Genomic DNA, 19,346 nt, shown 5'->3' on the forward strand with positions numbered 1-19,346 from the left:
CATTCTGACTCTTACTATTGAGTCTAAGTTTCATCACCTATGTTTTTTGTCTAGGATAATGATTCTAGTTTCACAGACATTACACTACTTGTTATACAGGTCTATTTTTCCAGCACCCAGTTCTCCCTCCCCAGCTGTCTTCCCTGTACCTTTTCTCTTTCAGGAATTTCAGGGATAAACACTATCTTGAGAATTCCAATGGTAAAAATATTTTCTTTCCTATCAGAGGACATTACCTAGAATTTATCTTTTTACTACAGCAGTGTCTTCTCTTTCCATTTGGGAGGTTCCCTATTATATGTGCTCTTTGTAAGGAAATGGGAGTATTAATATGTTATGGTTATTTTTCTCTTTTTTTACTTTCTTTTCCCTGACCAGTGTTCTAAATTATATGAGAACCAGAGTTGTGTCTTAGTTAAGGTTTTCATTGCTGTGAAGAGATACCATGACAACAGCAAGTCTTATAAATGAAAACATTTAGTTGGAATGGCTCATAGTCTCAGAGGTTCATTCCGTTAGCATCATGGTGGGGACCATGACAACATGCAGGCAGATATGGTACGGTAGCTATAGCTGTAGTTGAGAGTCCTACGTCTTGCAGGCAACAGGAAGTCAATGGAGATGCTAGGTGGTATCCTGAGCATAAGAAACCAGACTTTCTTCAGGGAAAAAGCCAGTTTTCATAATGCAAAAGGAAAGCTCAAATATGCTTGTGTATAAGGAACATATTAAAGAAAACTAGTTTTAGCCTTTTTTTTCTTTGAAGAAGAGGTTCTAATAGTGCTTACCCTTTTGATGATAAAGGAAACCTTTTATTATCTCTAACATAGGGGGATTTACCTGGAGATTTTCTTTTACCTCAAAGGCAAAGGATGAGATTATATGTAACATACTCCACTCAAGAATGGATTAGTGAAACTCAGTTTAATTCAACACTCAATGTGTCTTCAGGAGCAAAAAAATAAACATATTTTCCATGTCTCAGGGAAATTTTCTAACAACTTCTTCCTGCCTTGCAGGGAATTTTTTCCAGTTCCATGTTTCTCCCAGACAGGCTTTTCCCATTCTCACAAACACACAGCCCTTATTCCTGCTTCTGATCACTTCCTTTCTCCTAAGGAATTGTGTTCTAGCCTGACACTGATGGAATCACAGCCTCGGGTAGCCTCTGTGCCTGTAAAGGATTTGCCTCTGTGGGAACAACTTATGCTTGAAGAGTTGGCCAACTCCCTTGGTGTAAATGCCCATGTTGTGGCTACATGCAAACTCAGGCATGATGTCACTGAGCACAGAGAGACACACCATGATAAAGCAGTCCTGCCTTGTAAGTGTGGTTAGAACAAAAATCCTCAGAAGTATAGATAACAGTGTAGTGATTAGGAAGTAGGAAGTTTCATATATATACATATATATATAGTATAATTTATGTAATTATAAGTATTGCAACATAATGTTTAATGATCATGTTTAGCAATTGATTTGCAAAATTACTAGAAATGTCTCAATTCTCCTCATCAGCAATAAGATCCCATTCCCACACTGCTGCTCTAGGAAGCTCCCTGGATTCTCGAGCCTGGACCAATTGTTCCTGTGGGCATTCCCTTTACACTCTTACCGTTCTGGTTCCCTGCTGTCTTGTCAAAACACTCACGAGAGTGGGGACATGTCTGTGATTTGTATCCACACAACTTAATTTTGGCCAGCGTAACACTCAGTATGTATCTATTTGTTGAATCATGGGGTGAGTGAATGGTTCACAACCAAGCTGATGTGATTTATGTGTTTATTTATACCCTGCCAAGTGACCTTAAAGAAGTTCTTGCAACCTTATAAACAAAGAGCATGTGAAATAATCATTTAACTAGGCAGAGAGAAATGGAGCTTCTTTTCTCTCCATACACTAAAATATACTATGTTCAGTTCCTTGAATCTCTGCCTTCGGCTCATTTGGAAAGAATGTCAAGATATCCTGCAGTGTAATGAATGCAAAACCAAGAAGAAAAAAAAAAGGTCTCAAGCCAATGGAAAGAATTTGTTTTTATTGAAGAACAGATTTTAAGAAGTACACAGTACATCTGACATACCTGAAACCAAGCTGTTTAAGCCTTAGAAGCAAATTGTTTAAACCTTAAAATGTACATGGCAGCCAGCTTTTGAGAAATCAAAGCCAGTAAAAAGTGACCAAAACAAAAACTGATGGCTTGGCTTGATTCAGAATCCTGAATTCTCTTAACAGGATGCTGAATCCATCCAGGGACTCAGAGTTTGCCAGAGAAGTTGGCCAGGGAATGAGTGCAATCAATCTTTAAGGAAAGAAAAACATGAGTCAGGAAGAAAAGAGAAAGAATGATGATGAGAGAGGAGAGGAAAGGCAGGAAGACAGGGTCGAAGGAGGAAGGAGATTATTCTGAAATGATGGGGTGAAAAGATGGTGTAAGACAAGGCAATCCGTGAAGAGACTGGCCAACCTAAACAGCAATGAAAAGCTGAGGATTTGAAATGTTTGTATCATTAATCCAATGATTTTAAACCAAAGAAAGAATAATTATCAAAACTGTTAAGTTGTATCTAGGACTATGTGTCAAATCAAAGAAAGCATAGTTACCAGAATCATTAAGTAGCATCCAGGACTTTGTGACTTAAGATGTTAGCAGGAGGCTGTGAGGAACCAGGGAAGACCTACTGTGAACTTACACCCTGGGGAAAGTTTCATTTATTGATAATATGCAAGTCCTCTGGCTACTAACTTGATGAACTGCCTTTGGCAATATTTTAGGCTACTCACATTTACCTACATTAACATGTGAATATCCTTACACAAACAAACGTTTCAGTCACCCCTTCCACTTTGAATGATTACTTTCTTTGTGACTGTATGTGTGTCTGTGTGTGGGTATGCACAGATGACTGCAGTGCCCACCTAGGCCTGAAAAGAGTGTCAGACCCCTGGAGTTGGAGTCACTGGTGGCTGTGAGTCACCTAATGTGGGTGCTGGGAATGAACTCAGGTCCTCCGCAGCAGCAGTGTGCACTCGTAATACCGAGTCATCTCTCCACTGCCATCACTTCGCACTGAGAAAAGGCCTTCAGCTCTGTGCTCTAGTTGGATGATCTGGGTGATTGACAGCAGGGAAAGGATACAGCTGTTACAATGAAGGAATGCTCCTGCCCAGGATTCTGACCAGACAATGATGATGTTGGGAACAAAATCTTTGTAAAGATTCCAAATTACCTACTATTTTGATCAAGCCAATGCCGCTGACTGAGCTCTGAATCCAGTCACAGTAATCCCTCCAATCCACTCATGTTTCATGGTCTTTAGTTTCAGTTACTCACAGTCCATTGCTGTCCAATCAACTTAAAGCATCCTAGAAGTAAAAACTGATTAAGTTTTAAATTGTACATCATTTTAGGTAGCATGATGGCGTTCTACATTGACTTACTCCATCATGCCATGGATGTGAATTAACCCATTTCTTAGTGTGTTTATGTTGTATATGCAACCCAACCCTTAATTATAGAATGACTGTCACTACCACAGTGCTCACATTCAAAGAACTCTTATTTTATTCAGAAATGGACCCAAAACACAAGAGTGGTGATGCAAGCAATTTGAATGTGCCTTGAAGTTCTTCTTTTAAGAGAACAAGTGAAAAAAAATTCACATAGACAAAAAATTCTCTTGGCAAGGTTCAGTTCTCTGAAGTTTCGGACATTTTCTAACACACAGGGGACTATGATAGGCAGAGAATCTGTAACTCTTAGCTTAATCTACCAACCAGAGAGCCAATATGACTATTTTGAAAGTGAGATTTTCCATTTTCTAGCTGGCTTATTAATTTTTAAAAGTAGCTTATCAAATGATCAAGAACTAGTAATTTTTGTTCAAGTTATTAATTTTAGTGAAGTTGTTTATTGAGCTTGGATTTAACTCAACATAGTAAATGGAGCAAAGACAACAGCCATATTTTTCAAATGAATGCATGGTTTGCCAGAGTTCTTCAGGCTGAGGAAGAAATGTTCAGCCGTGGTTTGAGGAGACAATTGCTTATTTGAGATGATGTGTGTGACGGTGTAGTGAAGGGTCTTCCACAGACACTCTCAGGTGTAGTAAAAGGTCTCCCAGGTGTATGAAGGGTTTCCCACGGAGACTCCCAGGTTTCTTTACTTCCCTTTTCCTCTTTTACTCCTTATTACTGGTGACCACATGCTTGGTGACTTCAACAAATGCAACATGGGGAGATGATGCTAAAACTTTCACTTACTTGTAGTCATTCATTTCTGATTTTTTTTTTAAAAAAACACACACTATGTGCTGGAAATGCATAGACGCTGGGACACAGTGGTAAAATGTTTCAGATTCTATTTTTCAGAGAGCTTAAATCGTTCACCCATAGCTCCGTGCAATCCGTGCATTTGACTTGTTAGTCAGTATTTCTATGAGTAATTACAGATTGTGTCAGTTAAAATAACAAGACTTTGTATTTCATTTTTTCAGTTCACTAAGCTTCGTATTTCATCTTTAAAATGACTCTGAAACTTGGGAAGTCATGTTGTCCCAGTGTCGTCCGAGTTTAAGATGAAGGACGGAAGCTAGTGCTTCAAACTCCTAAGTTCTTGTTAATGACTTACTATGGTCAAAATGTATTTATCACCCAAAATTTATATTGAAAGTTAACTCCTAGAACCTTTACCTGTAATTACAGGAGTTATCCCTTATAAAATAGACCTGAAGGGGGCCTTTCACTGGCTCATCTGCTAAATCAGGACTGGGCAAGAAGAAGGTGCCATCTATGAGTTGCCTGATACTTAGACCTTACACTTCCCAGCCTCTAGACCTATGGAAGTTTCTGATATTTATGAATTATCCCATTGAAGGTATTTCATTGTAGCACTTCAAATCCCCAAAACACTTGTCTACTGCCCCACAGTTCTCTGTTCCAGAAATAGCTGCCACACCTGGACCCATTCTACAACCATGTACTGACTCAATGGTTCTTTGTCCCCTTGGGTATAAATGGAATAGAATGAAATTCCCCAGTTAGTCATCACACAGAGAGTGAAGTCATCAGCACTGTGATACAAATTAGAATCTAATAAATAAAGAAAACACCACTTCGTCTCAAAACATCAAGTCTGAGTAAATCCAGGTGGTCGGTGGTGGCACAAACCTTTAATCCCAACAGTGAGTTCTAGGACAGCCAGAGCTGTAACATAAAGAAACCCTGTCTTTGGGGGGTGAGGGAAGAGTCATCTAGTCACCCATATTTAAAACAAAACATCAGAGCTCCACTTTCCTTTCAGATTTCAAAATGATATGTGTTAGCCATAGTTTTTGACTTCGTAAAAACCCACGGATAAGATCATACAGATATATGCAGACAGAATATTGTATACTTAATAAATAAATATTTTTTTAAAAAAAAAGTGGGGCTGGCGAGATGGCTCAGCGGTAAAGAGCATTGCCTGCTCTTCCAAAGGCCCTGAGTTCAATTCCCAGCAACCACATGGTGGCTCACAACCATCTGTAATGAGATCTGGTGCCCTCTTCTAGCCTGCAGGCATATATGCAGACAGAATATTGTATACTTAATAAATAAATATTTTAAAAAAAGACCATACAGAGATGGGGATGCCTTCAAACACAGCCGCTGAAACAAAGAATATCTACAGCATTGTCTCTCAAGTGGCCGATAATGACTTCGCTGAATATGTTATCAAAGTGGTGAAGACAAGGCAGAGACCACGAGGACAGGGAGACAGCTGTAGGCCATCTCTGAAAAGATGAATGTCGTATTTCCTATGAGAAATATGGTAATAAATTTTGGTGTTTAGATTCTAAATACATTAAGAAACCAATGACTGAATGCAAATCTATTATCAATACACCTCTTACTATTGCCCCCCTCCTCCCTCTTCTCCTCCCTCTCTTCCCCTTGTCCTCCCTTTTCCCCCTCCTCCCTATAAAGCCATAAAATATCTCTTCCTTCGTGCTTCCCTTTCGATGTCAGTGTCTTTCAGAATGCCACTAGACTTCTAGGACATCATCTTCTCAGAAGGAGAGCAACCATGAGGCAGGGTGCTCCTCCCCCAAAGCCACAAGTCTTTTGGGGTTGGCTGTATAGGAAAGATGGTTTCTTTGAGTGTTCACGGCATTTGTCTACGACAAAGTTTCTGGATATTTTCTGGAATTATCTAATTATCCCTTCCCACATTCCTTAGAGTGAATTGGGCAGGAGGGAACACTGATGATACTTTTAAAAAGGGTGGGTCTAAAGAGGTGTTACCTTTTAAGTATTTAGCCTGCTGTTACAACTTCTAGAAACTTCTGTTTTGCGGTGGGGGAAAAAAAGGCTTTTTTTCGACCTTTGCTGAAGGTGGAGTGGCAGCACCAACCTTTAAGGCTGTTCTATCCGAATCTCGTTTCTCTTAGCAGGCTTAAGCTGCTCTCTTCTTGAGGTGGTACTTCTTGGAGGAACCCTACCACCCTACAAATAACATCCTGAACACACTGGAACAGGTGGTGGCCTGACACCCCAATGAACGTTCCTACTTTAACACACGGACTCTGTGGCTTCTGTCACATCTTTGAGCTCTTACAAATAATGTTGTGTGGGAAACACAGATGAGGGCCTTGAGAAGCGATAAGGAAGATGCTTGCACTCTTCCAGAGCACCTGAATTTGACTCTCCCATTGGAAGTTCTTTAGTGGCTCCAATTTCAGCTCCAGGTAACTCAATGCCATCTTCTGGCCTTTGTGGGCACTACACTCATGTGTATAAGCCCACACACGCGCACATATACTTGTTTGTTTTAAGTAAATAAACTTAAAGACTTGTGGCTTTGGGGGAGGAGCACCCTGCCTCATGGTTGCTCTCCTTCCGAGAAGATGATGTCCTAGAAGTCTAGTGGCATTCTGAAAGACACTGACATCGAAAGGGAAGTGTAGTAATATGGGCGGCAGGGCTGCGTCCCCAATACTCCAGCCGCCTGCCCGGCTAGCTTTACCCGAAATAATTACACAGACACTGTATTCATTTAAACACTGCCTGGCCCTTTAGCTTTTGCCCTTACTGGCTAATTCTGATATACCGATCAACCCATCTCTAATAATCTGTGAGCATCGGTCTTACCGGGAAGATTCTAGCCTAAGTCCATCCTGGGTCGGAGCTTCATAGCGTGCGTCTTCCCTGGAGCAGGTAGCATGGCGTCTCTCTCTCTGAGGTGTCTGCTGCGGAGAGGAGAGCTGTCGAGTCTGACCTCACTTCCTCTTCCTCCCAGCATTCTGTTCTGTTTACTCCACCCACCTAATGGTGGGCCTATCCAATGGGCCTAGCAGTTTCTTTATTGCTTAGCCAATGAAATCAACAGATTGATATATGACACTCCCACATCACGAAGGAAGAGATATTTTATGGCTTTATAGGGAGGAGGGGGAAAAGGGAGGACAAGGGGAAGAGAGGGAGGAGAAGAGGGAGGAGGGGGGCAATAGTAAGAGGTGTATTGATAATAGATTTGCATTCAGTCATTGGTTTCTTAATGTAATTAGAATCTAAACACCAAAATTTATTACCATATTTCTATAGGAAATATAAGTCTAGAAAAAAGAAGGGGAAACAAAGACCAGGTCAGGTGTGTTCCTTTTCACTTTTTTTAGATCATTTAGAGGAAGTATAAGTTATGGACTTGTGTAATTATGTAGTGATTATCAAGCACTTGTTTTCCAGATAGTGGGTCCTGAGGTCCTGCTTCATAATCTGCATTTGAACACAACCACATGCCGATGTGGTAAATGGTATTATCTCTGTTAAACAGAGGAGGGGCCCTGCAATGGTGGTGAACGCCTTTAATCCCAGCACTGGGGGGGGGGGACGCAGAGGCAGGTGGATCTCTATGAGTTCAAGGCCAGCCTGGTCTACTGACCTAGTTCCAGGACAGCCAGGAGAAACCCTGCCTCGAAAAACCAAAATAAAAACAAAAACAAAAAATCACATACATACATACATACTCATACATACATACACACACATACATCACACACACATTTTCAGAACAGAGAAGAAAGATGGCATCATAGAGCCTCCTCTACTTATCCACACAACGCAAGCCATTCTCACTCCATCAGCCATTCGTCCCTCCGTTTTCCCTTGCTAAACACAGCTTCAGGACTCTAAAACCCACCTAAAGCTCAGTTTGCATCTCTAGCCCACCACTTGATCTACTTTCATTTAACCTCGGGACCTGCCTATCATATTACAGATTGTCACCCACTTCTTCTTTTGTTCAAAATATAAAATAATGGGTACCCCAGCTACCGAGGCCCCTTATATTGACCTAAACTTAGGTCTCTGTGGTCACAGAGCTATTTTAGCAGACTCAGAAAACAGAAGTACTCCAAATTTCTGGCTAATAATTCCATTTGTCACGCACCCTAAGAATCCCATGTTTTTAAACGCTTTTTCTAGCTAATGGATTACATGTTGTCTTACTGTCTGCAGGCTAATGTGACAGAATACAGTGAAGCAGACAACACAAACAGCAGTCCTTCCGCTGTAAGGTCCCTGATCCCATTCGCTACCCACCATCATCCCACTCCTTCAGAGATGAGGTCTCAATTTAGGGATCTGGAGAGACACAGATATTCAGAGAACGTGTATTCCATGGGGAACTGGGAGTGTCACTCTGTGTTCTCAGCTGCAGAATGGACATGAGGCTTGTTTTTAATTGGTTCTCTGTACGACACTGGTACAGATGTCTTCCATCATCCTCAAGAAAGAGCAGACAAGCTGGTACTCAGGGGCCTCCTTGTACCTGTTCCCATTGAGTTTCACAGACTTCGGCAATATAGATTGTAACCGGCTTGGAACCCTCCCACGGGAGGGCCTCTCTTATACTGGGTCTGTTCTTCTAAGAGTGGAGGAGTATGTCTGTTTGGGAATAGTCAAACTTTGAGGTCGTTGTGAACAAGTTTTTATGAACATACCCAGCAGATTTAGAGACTCAGTGACTTGAGAGATGAGGTCTCAATTTAGGGATCTGGGAAGGACACAGATATTCAGACAATGTGCATTCTATGGGGAACGGTGATAGTGGTGATATCGATGGGGAGAAAGTGAGCATTTTCTTTGGTTTGGCCTTAGACCCAGCAATTTCTGCTTCGAAGCTACCCTCAAAAACCTAAACGAGGCATTAATAATGGAAAGTTAGCAGGCTGTATTAAGTAATCTGTGGTTGGTTAACACCTGCCAAACAAACCCACCACCAAATGTGAAAACTCTCCCCAGAACCCGCCATGCATTCTTTCAGGGAACCTGCATTCCTGTGATTTCCCTGGGTTCCCTGAGTCAGACTCTCCCTTCCCGAGCTGTGGTTAGAGGGTCTATCAACCCTTCCCGTGGCCAGGCCTTCGAAATCTCAGCAAGGCCGTTGCTATTATTCCCCTGCTCTGTCTTTATATTTCTTAAAAGTCAGCTGTCATTTTCAAAGCAATCCAAAATAGCCCACTCAACAGATCCCCTGGGGCTTTGGGAATGGTAAGGCCCTCCAGCAGCGGTGACCTTGATACAAGGAAGTGATTTAAACACTGGGGAAGGAAGGGCCCACTATCTTTATCACACTGGTTACACCATCAACTGTAGAAATTGTGAGAGCGAAGAATAATCAATAGTGTGTTAAGACCAGCCTCCAAGAACGCCAAGACAAAGTATCCCTCTGCTGCAAAATGCTGAGTTGAAGAAGAAGTTTGAATGCACAAAAGAGAAATTAGTTGTAGTGGTGAAGCAAAATGAATTGTGTCTCGAGATGGAATTCTTCATGGGGAATGGCACTCAAGGGCTCTCTGCGTCCTTCAGGGCGATCACACAATATGCAGGATGACAAATGCTTCAGGTTGAACAAAACAGAATCAAATAACAACACAAGAATGAGCGCACTGTAAATTTGCATATGTAGGATAAGAATTGACACAAATAAACAGTTGAGGAATGTTTCTTCAGTTGAAATTAAAATACATTTTCTCCTTTCTCTCTCTACTCTCTAACTCCTCACATGGACTCCTTGCTCTCTCTCAAATTCATGACCTCTGGCTGTTTTTCTTTAATTCTTACTATATATATTTTTACTATATATTCTTACTAAATATATAGCTAAACATAGAATTACAACCTGCTTAGTCAGTATAGGGTTACTTGTGTGTACAGATTTCAAGGCTGACTATGTAGTATTGGATCACCAATTGGGGACCTCTTTCTTGGAGAAGACTGATTCTCAGCCCTCCTTCGTTGCCTGTAGATTTTGGCTAGGGTTGGGGTCCTTTGAGATGTCCCCCTTGCATGTTAGAGTGTATGCTGTTATAATTCTTATTCTGAGCCTCATTAAGACAGCCATGTTTTTGAGACTACTCAGATTTAGCTTCCCTAAATTTCGAGAGAGGAATATCTCAGCAGACATCCTGTTCCTTGGACTATTACTGTCTTCCTAACCTGCTCTTCATCAATGATCCCTGAGCCATAAGTGAAAGAGCTGTGTTGTCGGTGAATCAGTAAGGCTGGGTACCAATAACTTTTCTCTGCATTTGGATTGCTTATCATTTTCTGTAATGGTCTCTATCTGTTGTAGGGAACTTTGTTGATGGATGAGAACTACACTTACTTGTGGAAATAAAGATAAATATTTAAAATACAGTAGGGATTCTGCTAGATTAGTAAAGTGGTGGCTATAGGTGCGTACAAGATGCATGACCTCACTAGCCCCTGGTAGCCACCTAGGTTTCCAGTAGCAGGCATTAGCCTTTTAAAAAGCATCTGGGAGGAAATGATCATCTCCTGTATACAAATGTTAGAAACATACGGTTATACTTGAATATGTTCTGAAAAGTTTTGCTATGTGTCTTAGGGTTCTGTAGAGTATTATATAATATATATTATAAAATGAATATGTATTATATATATGCATATATATGGGATTTATAGGAGTGGCTTATGACTGTTGTCCAGCTAGTTCCACAATTACTGTCTACCAAGGGAAGGTCCAAGAATCTAGTAGTTGTTCAGTCCGTGATGCTGGATGTCTCGGCTGGTCTTCAGTAGATGCTGGAATCTTGAAGAATTAAGCACAAATTCTAGGGAAGGAGAGGACTTATCAGCATCCTTCTTCCACAACCTTATATAGGCTGTGAACTGAAGGTGTGGCCCAAGTTAAAAGTGAATCTTCCTACCTCCAAAGAATTGGATTAAAATTGGGTCTTCCCACTTCAAATGATTTAAGTAAGAAAAAAATCCCTCACAGGTCTCCCCAGGCACTTGGGTTTTAGTTAGTTCCAGATGTAGCCAACCAAGAAGAGCCAACACACTCTGCTTCCTGAAAGTCTAGGAAAGGAATTATCTCTTGATAACTGGTACAAAGGAGAAAGCATCTAGAAAGAGTGAAGGAAATGTTCCCACACCAACCTGAGTGAAATCACTATGGAAAAAGATTGGCATCTCAGTCCCTAAATTCATTACAATCAAATGTTTGATTTCCCACAGCAGCCCTAACTGTGACATGAACAGCTGTCAACAACAAAATTAGAAGGAAATGCGTTCTGTGGATTTCACCCACATTCGCTTGTCCTATTTTCACACCATTTGCTCAGGAGAATGTTTCCACAAAGTTCTTCCAGGAGAGATTTTCGTTATTCCAAAGGGAACCCCTCAAGTCTGGTGACTTAGGTATGCCACATGTGAAATACACTTGTAGTGTTAGACAGCGTGGCTCCCAAACAGTTGCCTGCTGAATGCCGAACCCAAGATCAATGAAGAGTCTGGGCCACAACTGTTTTAATCCTGAAACCATGCTATGAAGAATCTATTATCATTCCCGTATTTCATGGTTGGTTCCTGCTCTTTCTAGTGGTTATGTTCCGTACAGTTAAGCAAACTGGCTTGGCAAATACTGAATCCTAATTTCCTAAGAGAAACAAGGCTAGATGCTGCTGGTTAGCGTATGACGAGGCAACCCAACTGGAAGCATGTTTGAATTTGTTTCCGTCTAAGAGACCTTACCTAAGGTGTGCATACTTGATGAACGTTGATCCCAAGAGACCTAGCTCAGAGCTGAAAGAAGTGTGTGTAAAATGTATGTTGTCCTTATGAGACACATCACTAACTTCCTGGTGTCTGGCACATTAGACAGTGCCTAAGCTCTGTCTGCACCAGGGACCCATTCACTCATTCAGGGTTGTCCGAGAACTCGCACAGGGGCCACGCGAGATTTCGCCACATTGTCTATATCAACAAAATTCTCGTGAGTACTCATTTAAGGATTTACAAATAAATTTCCACTGGGAAGACAGCTCTGCAGCTATGGAATCTGTAGATAGTGAGGGCCAGTTGGTTCTATGTGCTAAACCCGTGGGAGGACACGCACACAGCTGGCTCTCTCTATATTTGTGTGGCAATTTCCCCCGCAGGTGTTTTACATCTTTAAATTCAAAGAGTAGAAATCAGAGATTTTTGGAAAGTAAGAATTTCATGAAAAGATGTGACGAGCCTTGTGTTGCGTGCTTCCGGGTTGTGAGTTTAGCATCAGTTCGGTACTGATGACAGACACTCACTCTGCTTCTCCTAGGTCTTCCAGGGCTGCGGCCAGCCCAAACCTGCTCCGGCTCTCAGGTCCGCTCGCTCAGCCCCAGAAAATTTTAACCCACGTTTTCGGCCCTACAACCCCGAGGAACGACCCACCACGGCCGCAGGCACGAGCTTGGACCGGCTGGTGAGTACTCCGCTTGTTGACTGTGCGGCAGGGTCATTCGCTCCGTGAGGTCTGGGCTACAGAATTCCTAACGCGGGCTGGAACGCCATCGTATCCTTGTACATGCTCCTGTTCTCAATAGAATGGTGGACAGTAAGAGTTGTTTTGTTTTGTTTTGTTTTCCGTTTAGGTCATGAATTTATTTAGGAACCCTTAAAACTATTAAATCCTCTAGTGCAGTGACTAAGAGCCCAGCTTCATATTTCTTCGGAAATGTTGCCTGGAAGCCCAGTTGCTGGATCTCTCAGATGTCTAATTACAAAACCACATTTCTAATTCATATGCTGCACTTCTTTTCTTTAAATGCTTGCTTCTGTGAGTTTAATATCCTCTTGCTTTCTTATGATTCCTCATATGCTGAGCTTGCTCTGTGGAAAGTCTTTCAGGAAGTTCCAAATTAATGTTTGGATTTTTGTTTTGTTTTGTTGTTTTTTGTTGTTTGATTGTTTTGTTTTTCTTTTCTAAATGTCTCTTAAAAATAGGGATCTTAGGGCCATTTAAATGTGTGTCAGGGACTGGGTGGCTTTTATGTAAGAAAAATTTATCTGGTGATGGCTACTATATACATTATATGCAGTTTTTAATGTGTTTTTAAAAAACAAATTTGGGATAAAAATTAAGAACTCAATTTCAAAGAAATATGGCCTGATCATTTCCAATTCAATGTCTTCAATTCATAATGCCATATACAATCGATACACCTGCGCTGTTAGCACCGTGAATGCTGCTCTGCCAATCATCTTGATGCAAAATTACCAGATAAACCCCCAGGGTCAAACAGCATTTGAACCACGTCTGACTGTGTCATATAAACTCAGTCTTGAGGGCTGTTGGTTATGAAATACTGTTATTAGTCACTGTTATGAATGCTTTTATGGTTTTAGTTAATACCCCTTCCACAGTGTAGAACTCGCAAGATTAAATTGGTTGTATTTGGCCTCTGTGTAAGTACATCTCGGCATTTCTCTCTCTAAAGAAAAAGAATCAAGTGAATGTAACAACATAAAGGTCTACCCGTTAAGTGTCAAAGTGAAAGGGTAGCTGCTCTCGTTAACTGTTAAATTATGCTTTGAATTTATTACCCTTTATTAGCAAATAAAATCCCCTCTGCAACACAGGTTTTGGAAAGGGAATCCTAAGTGTGATTGCTTCAGCCTCAGGATTCGATTAACTAACTTTAGTTAGTGCAAACTCAGTCACTAGAGGAGGCTGTGCCCTTCAAGGTGTCTGCCGCCCCAGCTGAAAACTGGAACACGGTGTCAGATGGATCCGCCCTAGACAGCTCATGTACTAAATCGTGTCCGCAGAGGACAGTTTTGCTTTACACACTTCAAAAACCTCTTACAGAAATTTCCTGTTAAATTTTCTCACCATGATAGGTGGATAAAGTTTTTTTTAAAAAACAAGGGCATATTATATACTTAGTCAAAAATGCCTTCAATGTGGACACTGTACTGATATCTATGACAATTAGTAGATATTTTTCCTTTGAAACAGAGAAGCATTCTCTAGGCTAAATAAACACATACCCTTAAGTGAGGAAAATAAGAGGAAAAAAGCTTGCTACTCCACGCGGTATTATTGCCGTAAAACACAAACTAAATAAATGCAGCTCTGATAATCTTCATGATCTTCAAAGTCTCCCTGTGAAGGCTTCACTGAGTAACCTTCAGAATGCATACCCAAAAGGAGTCCTGAAAACTATTGACAGCAAACTGATTGAAGACATTCTATTTTATGTCCCCTGAAAATATTTTTAATCCATGTTTTTCAAGCACTAAATGACAATGGTTAATCCCCTGTCATGCGTAAAAAGCCAGGGCCAGCCCCAGAGCGTAGGTATTCAAGCCAGGAGCTCAATTTGCTGTATGATGCTCTCTGTCAGCACTGAGAGCAACTTCCTCCTGGTGTGTGACTTCCTTCCTGGGTGTGACTTCAGGCTGTGTACATGAGAGCTGCCGTTTTGTTTCCGGCCTATGTTCAGAACTCTGATCTCTTTTCAAATTTGAGAATTAGCCGTTTGTAACAGCCTCCCTCCTTCCAATTCTGCTCCTTCTCTCCAAAGATCAATTGTTCCCACATCAAAAGATATTCTACTGAGGTTTTTCTTAAGACAGAATCGCTGGGCCCCAAGCTCCAATCAGAGGCTCCTATGCAGCCTCGGGCTTCCCCAAGGCCATTGCCTTCTGAGCATTCTGGGGTGGTCTTTCATGGACCTGTTCAAGGGGCAACTCTGGTGAGTTCTCCAGAAGGGTCTGTTCGCTATTACAGCCTGTCCCTGCTGTTTATAAACAAGCCTTGTGATACCTACTCCTGTTTTAATTTTGCCCTGAAAAGATGTTTCCTGAATATTTATAAGAAGCATGTGTCCCAGAAAAGGAGGAAATTGGAAAAGATTTCCCTGTTTCAGCAGAGAAAAGGCTTTAAAAGCCGACATTAAAACAACACCCCACATACCCCACCTATTTCCGTAAATGAAAATAACTTCATTCTGATGCTGGTGGCGGGTGACTTCTTGACACCTTTTAAATTAGTGCCTGTGGTATTGACTCTGGAATCCGTGGGTAAATGTTCTTCTGTCAGTTAGTGCAAAGCTGTGTTTTTATGGGAACTGATAATTAAGGGGTTTGTTTTAGAAATAAAGGTCTCAAACCCCCAAGTCCCTGCTAAAGCTCGCAGAAGAGAATCAGAAAGAACACGGTATTTTTCAGAAGGCCCAATCCCTTCATCGGGAGCTTGGAAATTCCTTACTATCACAAAGAAGAGTTCCCATTTCTTCTTCGAAAGTCGTGTGGGCCTGCAGTGCTGTTGACAGCAGCCGGCAGCCTTCAAACATGCTACCCTCGAGTCATACTTTCTTTGCCAAAACCAAAAAATTGTGTCTGTGTCAGTGCAGCTGCTGAGAGAAAGCTGGCTCTGGGGAAGTCTCAGCGTCCTCATTGCCACCAACCACATTTTATTGGGGACGCCAAGGCCAGCACCTGATCCTGCTAACAGGCTGTCCTCAGCATTATCTCTCCCCCGGCAGCCCTCCTGTCCCCACAGGCTGCTACAGGTTACCAGTTAAGTGGGCCAGAGGTCGTTGTTTGCACTCTGAAGGGGACTGGTTCTCTTCTCCTTTTCGTAGATTTATCCTCTGTGGGTTCTCTGAAATACCTTGATAGGAGGTTATGCGGCTCGAAAGGTCCCACTCAGTGGAAACACCAGGTGCAAAACCAATTCAGCACGGCCGCTAGAATTCTCAGGTCTGAGCACACAGAGGTGTTGGACATTATCCTCCTGAAAGGCAATTAGGTGAAGAGCTCAGAAAATTAGAGCGCAATGTGCTCACTCCGGAACACTAAGGCAGACACTGCCTGTTACTTACAGCGGCTTTTTCATTAGGGCACATCTGAACTCTAAATTACAGCCCTTAGAGGAATGTGACTTATAAAAGTCAACCTTATAAAAAGAGAGAGAGAGAGACTTGGAAGTTAACTCATCACGCTGTGATGATTTAATCGAAAGCAACTCCAGTAAGTATCTCACCTTGTCCTGGCTGTCAAGACTTCCTGGTTATTCTCCAAGTCACTAAGAGTGTGGGCAGAGTAGACGGAGTGTGGGCTAACGGATGAGTCTAATGTGCTGTGCTGTATAAAATAACCTCTTTTTCTTTCTCTTTTGAATTTGTTTTCCTCTTGCTTCCCAGAGGACTGTGTGGAGGACCATGCAACATAGTGTAAGCCCTGGTCTTGTTGTTCGTTCATTCCATTTGTCTAGAACATTTCTGAGAAATGCCACCACCTTCCCTTACCCTAACCCTTACCCTTTTCCCTTATCTAGGATGAGTTGACCACTGTGCAGGGTCACCTCATTTCCTAGTTTCCTCTCTGTTTGGTATTTATGGCTTATAACTGTTTTGGTATTCTTTCTCAATGACAAGGTTACCTATATAATCTTTGTGGAACACTACCACTGATCAAACTATTGGCATCTGCCTGAAAAACTAGCCCATCCCAATGGGCTCTATTGGCCTTTTCTTCTTTGCTGAGAGAACAATTATCTCATTAATAATAAAAACAAACCATCATCAACTCTCATGCACAAGGAACTATTTTTTCCATTAGCAGGGACATGGAGAAGGTAGGGGCTTAAAAAATAGTTGACGAACTGGGAAGTGGTGGCACACGCCTTTAATCCCAGCACTCGGGAGTCAGAGGCAGGCGGATCTCTGTGAGTTCGAGGCCAGCCCGGTCTACAAGAGCTAGTTTCAAGACAGGCTCCAAAGCTACAGAGAAACCCTGTCTAAAAAAAAAAAAGAGAAAGAAAGAAAGAAAGAAAGAAAGAAAGAAAGAAAGAAAGAAAGAAAGAAAGAAAAAAAGAAAATAGTTGATGGTATAAACTGTTTCTCTCCGTATATTTTGTTATTGTTCCTATTTGAATTACTGGGTGTGTTGTTTTGGTTAGGCTTCGTTGTTGATGTTTGTTTGAGCATTGTGGGAGGGAGTACTGGATATTGTTTTATCTGAAAGTGGCCTGTGTCGGACTGAGGACAAGAGTTCTAGGCTGCCTTGGCTATTCCCATTGACTAAAACGTTAGAGAATGTGGTTTTCACAATACTCTTTCATGATGGTAACATTCTCTCCGAAGGACCTGTATCCTTAGGCCAGAGTGTGGCACATACCTGTAATCCCAGTTCAAAGCCAACCTGGGCTACCTATAGAGTCCAAGGCCAGCCTGGGGTTACATATCCTGTCTGAAACAAAACAAATTTCACAAAGACCTGTCCTGGGACCAGAAGAGGAGGTGTCTCGCTGGAGGAGCACTCCCATGACAATATAATCCCCTTCTCCCTGACTTAACCCGGGTGGTGCTCATACTGTGTGAAAGGTCGCCACTGAGAACCCGTCCCTGCTGAGTAGCCACCCATCCATGGTTACACCCTAGCCCAGGCCACTTTGGATGAAGTAAGAACGTCTGAGAATTAAATCTAGGACAGGAACATGCTAGAACAGAAGACCCTGAGGAAGAGACAGGACAGGGGACTCAAGGGTTCCTGATACTAACTGGAGGAGGAGAGAGGAGTCACGGCTGGGCAAAGTAGGCTTCTGTCAGTTTGGCCAAATGAAAGGCCAGAGTCTCTCCGGCCAGGTACCACACAGCTCTTCCCTATAAACAGCCTCAGGATCCTGTTAGGCCCAGCAAATGAGCAAGCCTGTGTGGTCTCCTGGATGGTTACCTTGACCTTGCACCTTCACCCCTAGAATTGCACCCCTCTTCAACGTCCTGGGGTGAATGTAATCGCACTAGTACCCCTTATCTGCTGGACTTCCCTGTCTACAGTCACCAAACATTAAAACCCCAAATTATATTTCTGATAGGGTCTTGGAAAAAACAAGCCACATCTTCAATTCACTGATGCTTAGTAGAAGCAAACGTGTGATTAATAATACCACATACAGGCTTGAGTAAAGGCAAACCACGCTCAGGATATGCACTTTGGGGCTGGGAAGGTACCTTAATGCTGGCCTAATATATGCATGGTCCTCCAGCATTGGGAGGGGGAGGGGAAAGAGGGTAGAGCCATTTTAATTTTTTTTAATTATTGCTTTGAAACAAATGAATGCGGCAACAAACCTTCTGAACTCCTTTCTTCGTCTGGTGTCTAATACCACTTTCAGAGTAAAATGCTAGTCATAAAAAAAAAAAATGTTCTCCCAAACCTCTCTGGGGCCACTTGGATGTGACTTAGGAAGCCTGGTTGTAAAGGATGTGGAAAGAGTTGTTCACTTAGAATCGGAATCGTCACAGCCACCTCAGAAGCGTCTGTGCCCAGCAGCTCCCCACTTTACACTTCAAAAGGGTGTCAAGCTGGATTTAAGAACGCTTTTATTTTCTAGAGGTTCAGCCCCTCTCTTTAGGCTGGAACTGATCCTTTCTCCCTTCTGGCCCAACACACACACACACACACACACACACACACCACGCACACACGCACACACACGCACTCACCCTTCCATCTTTGCTTAGCCCGAATAAGAAGGAAAAAGTAAAAGATTCCTAACAACAGTAAACCAGATGCTCTCCTTTAATTAGTTTCCTAAAGATAACTGGGTCAAAGTTAGAGCGGCTTCCAGTCACTGTGCAGCTGAGTAAATGATGCCCCGTTCACCCCTACAAACAAACCGCCACCGCTCCATCCCCTTCAGATCATGAGCTGCCGTGTCTTGCCTGAACCTGCTTTATCTGTTTGCTATAAAACCCCACTGAGACACCCCAGTTTCATTTCCACCCCTGGAAATAACAGCAGCAAAATGCAGTGTGCTCTCAAAGCCGGGAGAAAATAAAAATACATGAAAACCGAGCCACCCGACTTACTCAGTCTGCCTCTTGCTGTTCTACTGGCAGCTTGCTCAGCGTGAGGCTGTAGAGAAATGCCTCTTCTATTCAGGAGGTTCGCACTTGATTGGGCCCAACTGGGGACTCTCAGAAGACACCCATAAAAAGGGGACTTACCTCCACGATGTGCTGCTTATTCTGTGCCTTTGAAGGATGAACAAATCTAAGTCAACGGGAGC

The 19,346-nt window shown here is 42.2% G+C and overlaps 1 protein-coding gene across 2 annotated transcripts in view; it reads left to right on the plus strand.

The window, feature by feature from the left end:
* The window catches only part of Gpc6 (glypican 6), a 989,931-nt gene that overhangs the window by 890,453 nt on the left and 80,132 nt on the right, over nucleotides 1–19,346 (plus strand). The window contains exons 6-7 of one of the 2 annotated variants that reach the window (XM_075949426.1): nucleotides 12,606–12,749; nucleotides 16,477–16,506. In XM_075949426.1, the coding sequence (XP_075805541.1) occupies nucleotides 12,606–12,749; nucleotides 16,477–16,506 (174 nt within the window). The remainder of the gene's footprint in view (nucleotides 1–12,605; nucleotides 12,750–16,476; nucleotides 16,507–19,346) is intronic. The other variant, XM_075949427.1, reaches the window with a different exon arrangement.

The sequence above is a fragment of the Microtus pennsylvanicus genome, chromosome 15 (genome assembly GCF_037038515.1).
Source record: "Microtus pennsylvanicus isolate mMicPen1 chromosome 15, mMicPen1.hap1, whole genome shotgun sequence".
In the NCBI taxonomy this organism is placed as follows: Eukaryota; Metazoa; Chordata; class Mammalia; order Rodentia; family Cricetidae; genus Microtus; species Microtus pennsylvanicus.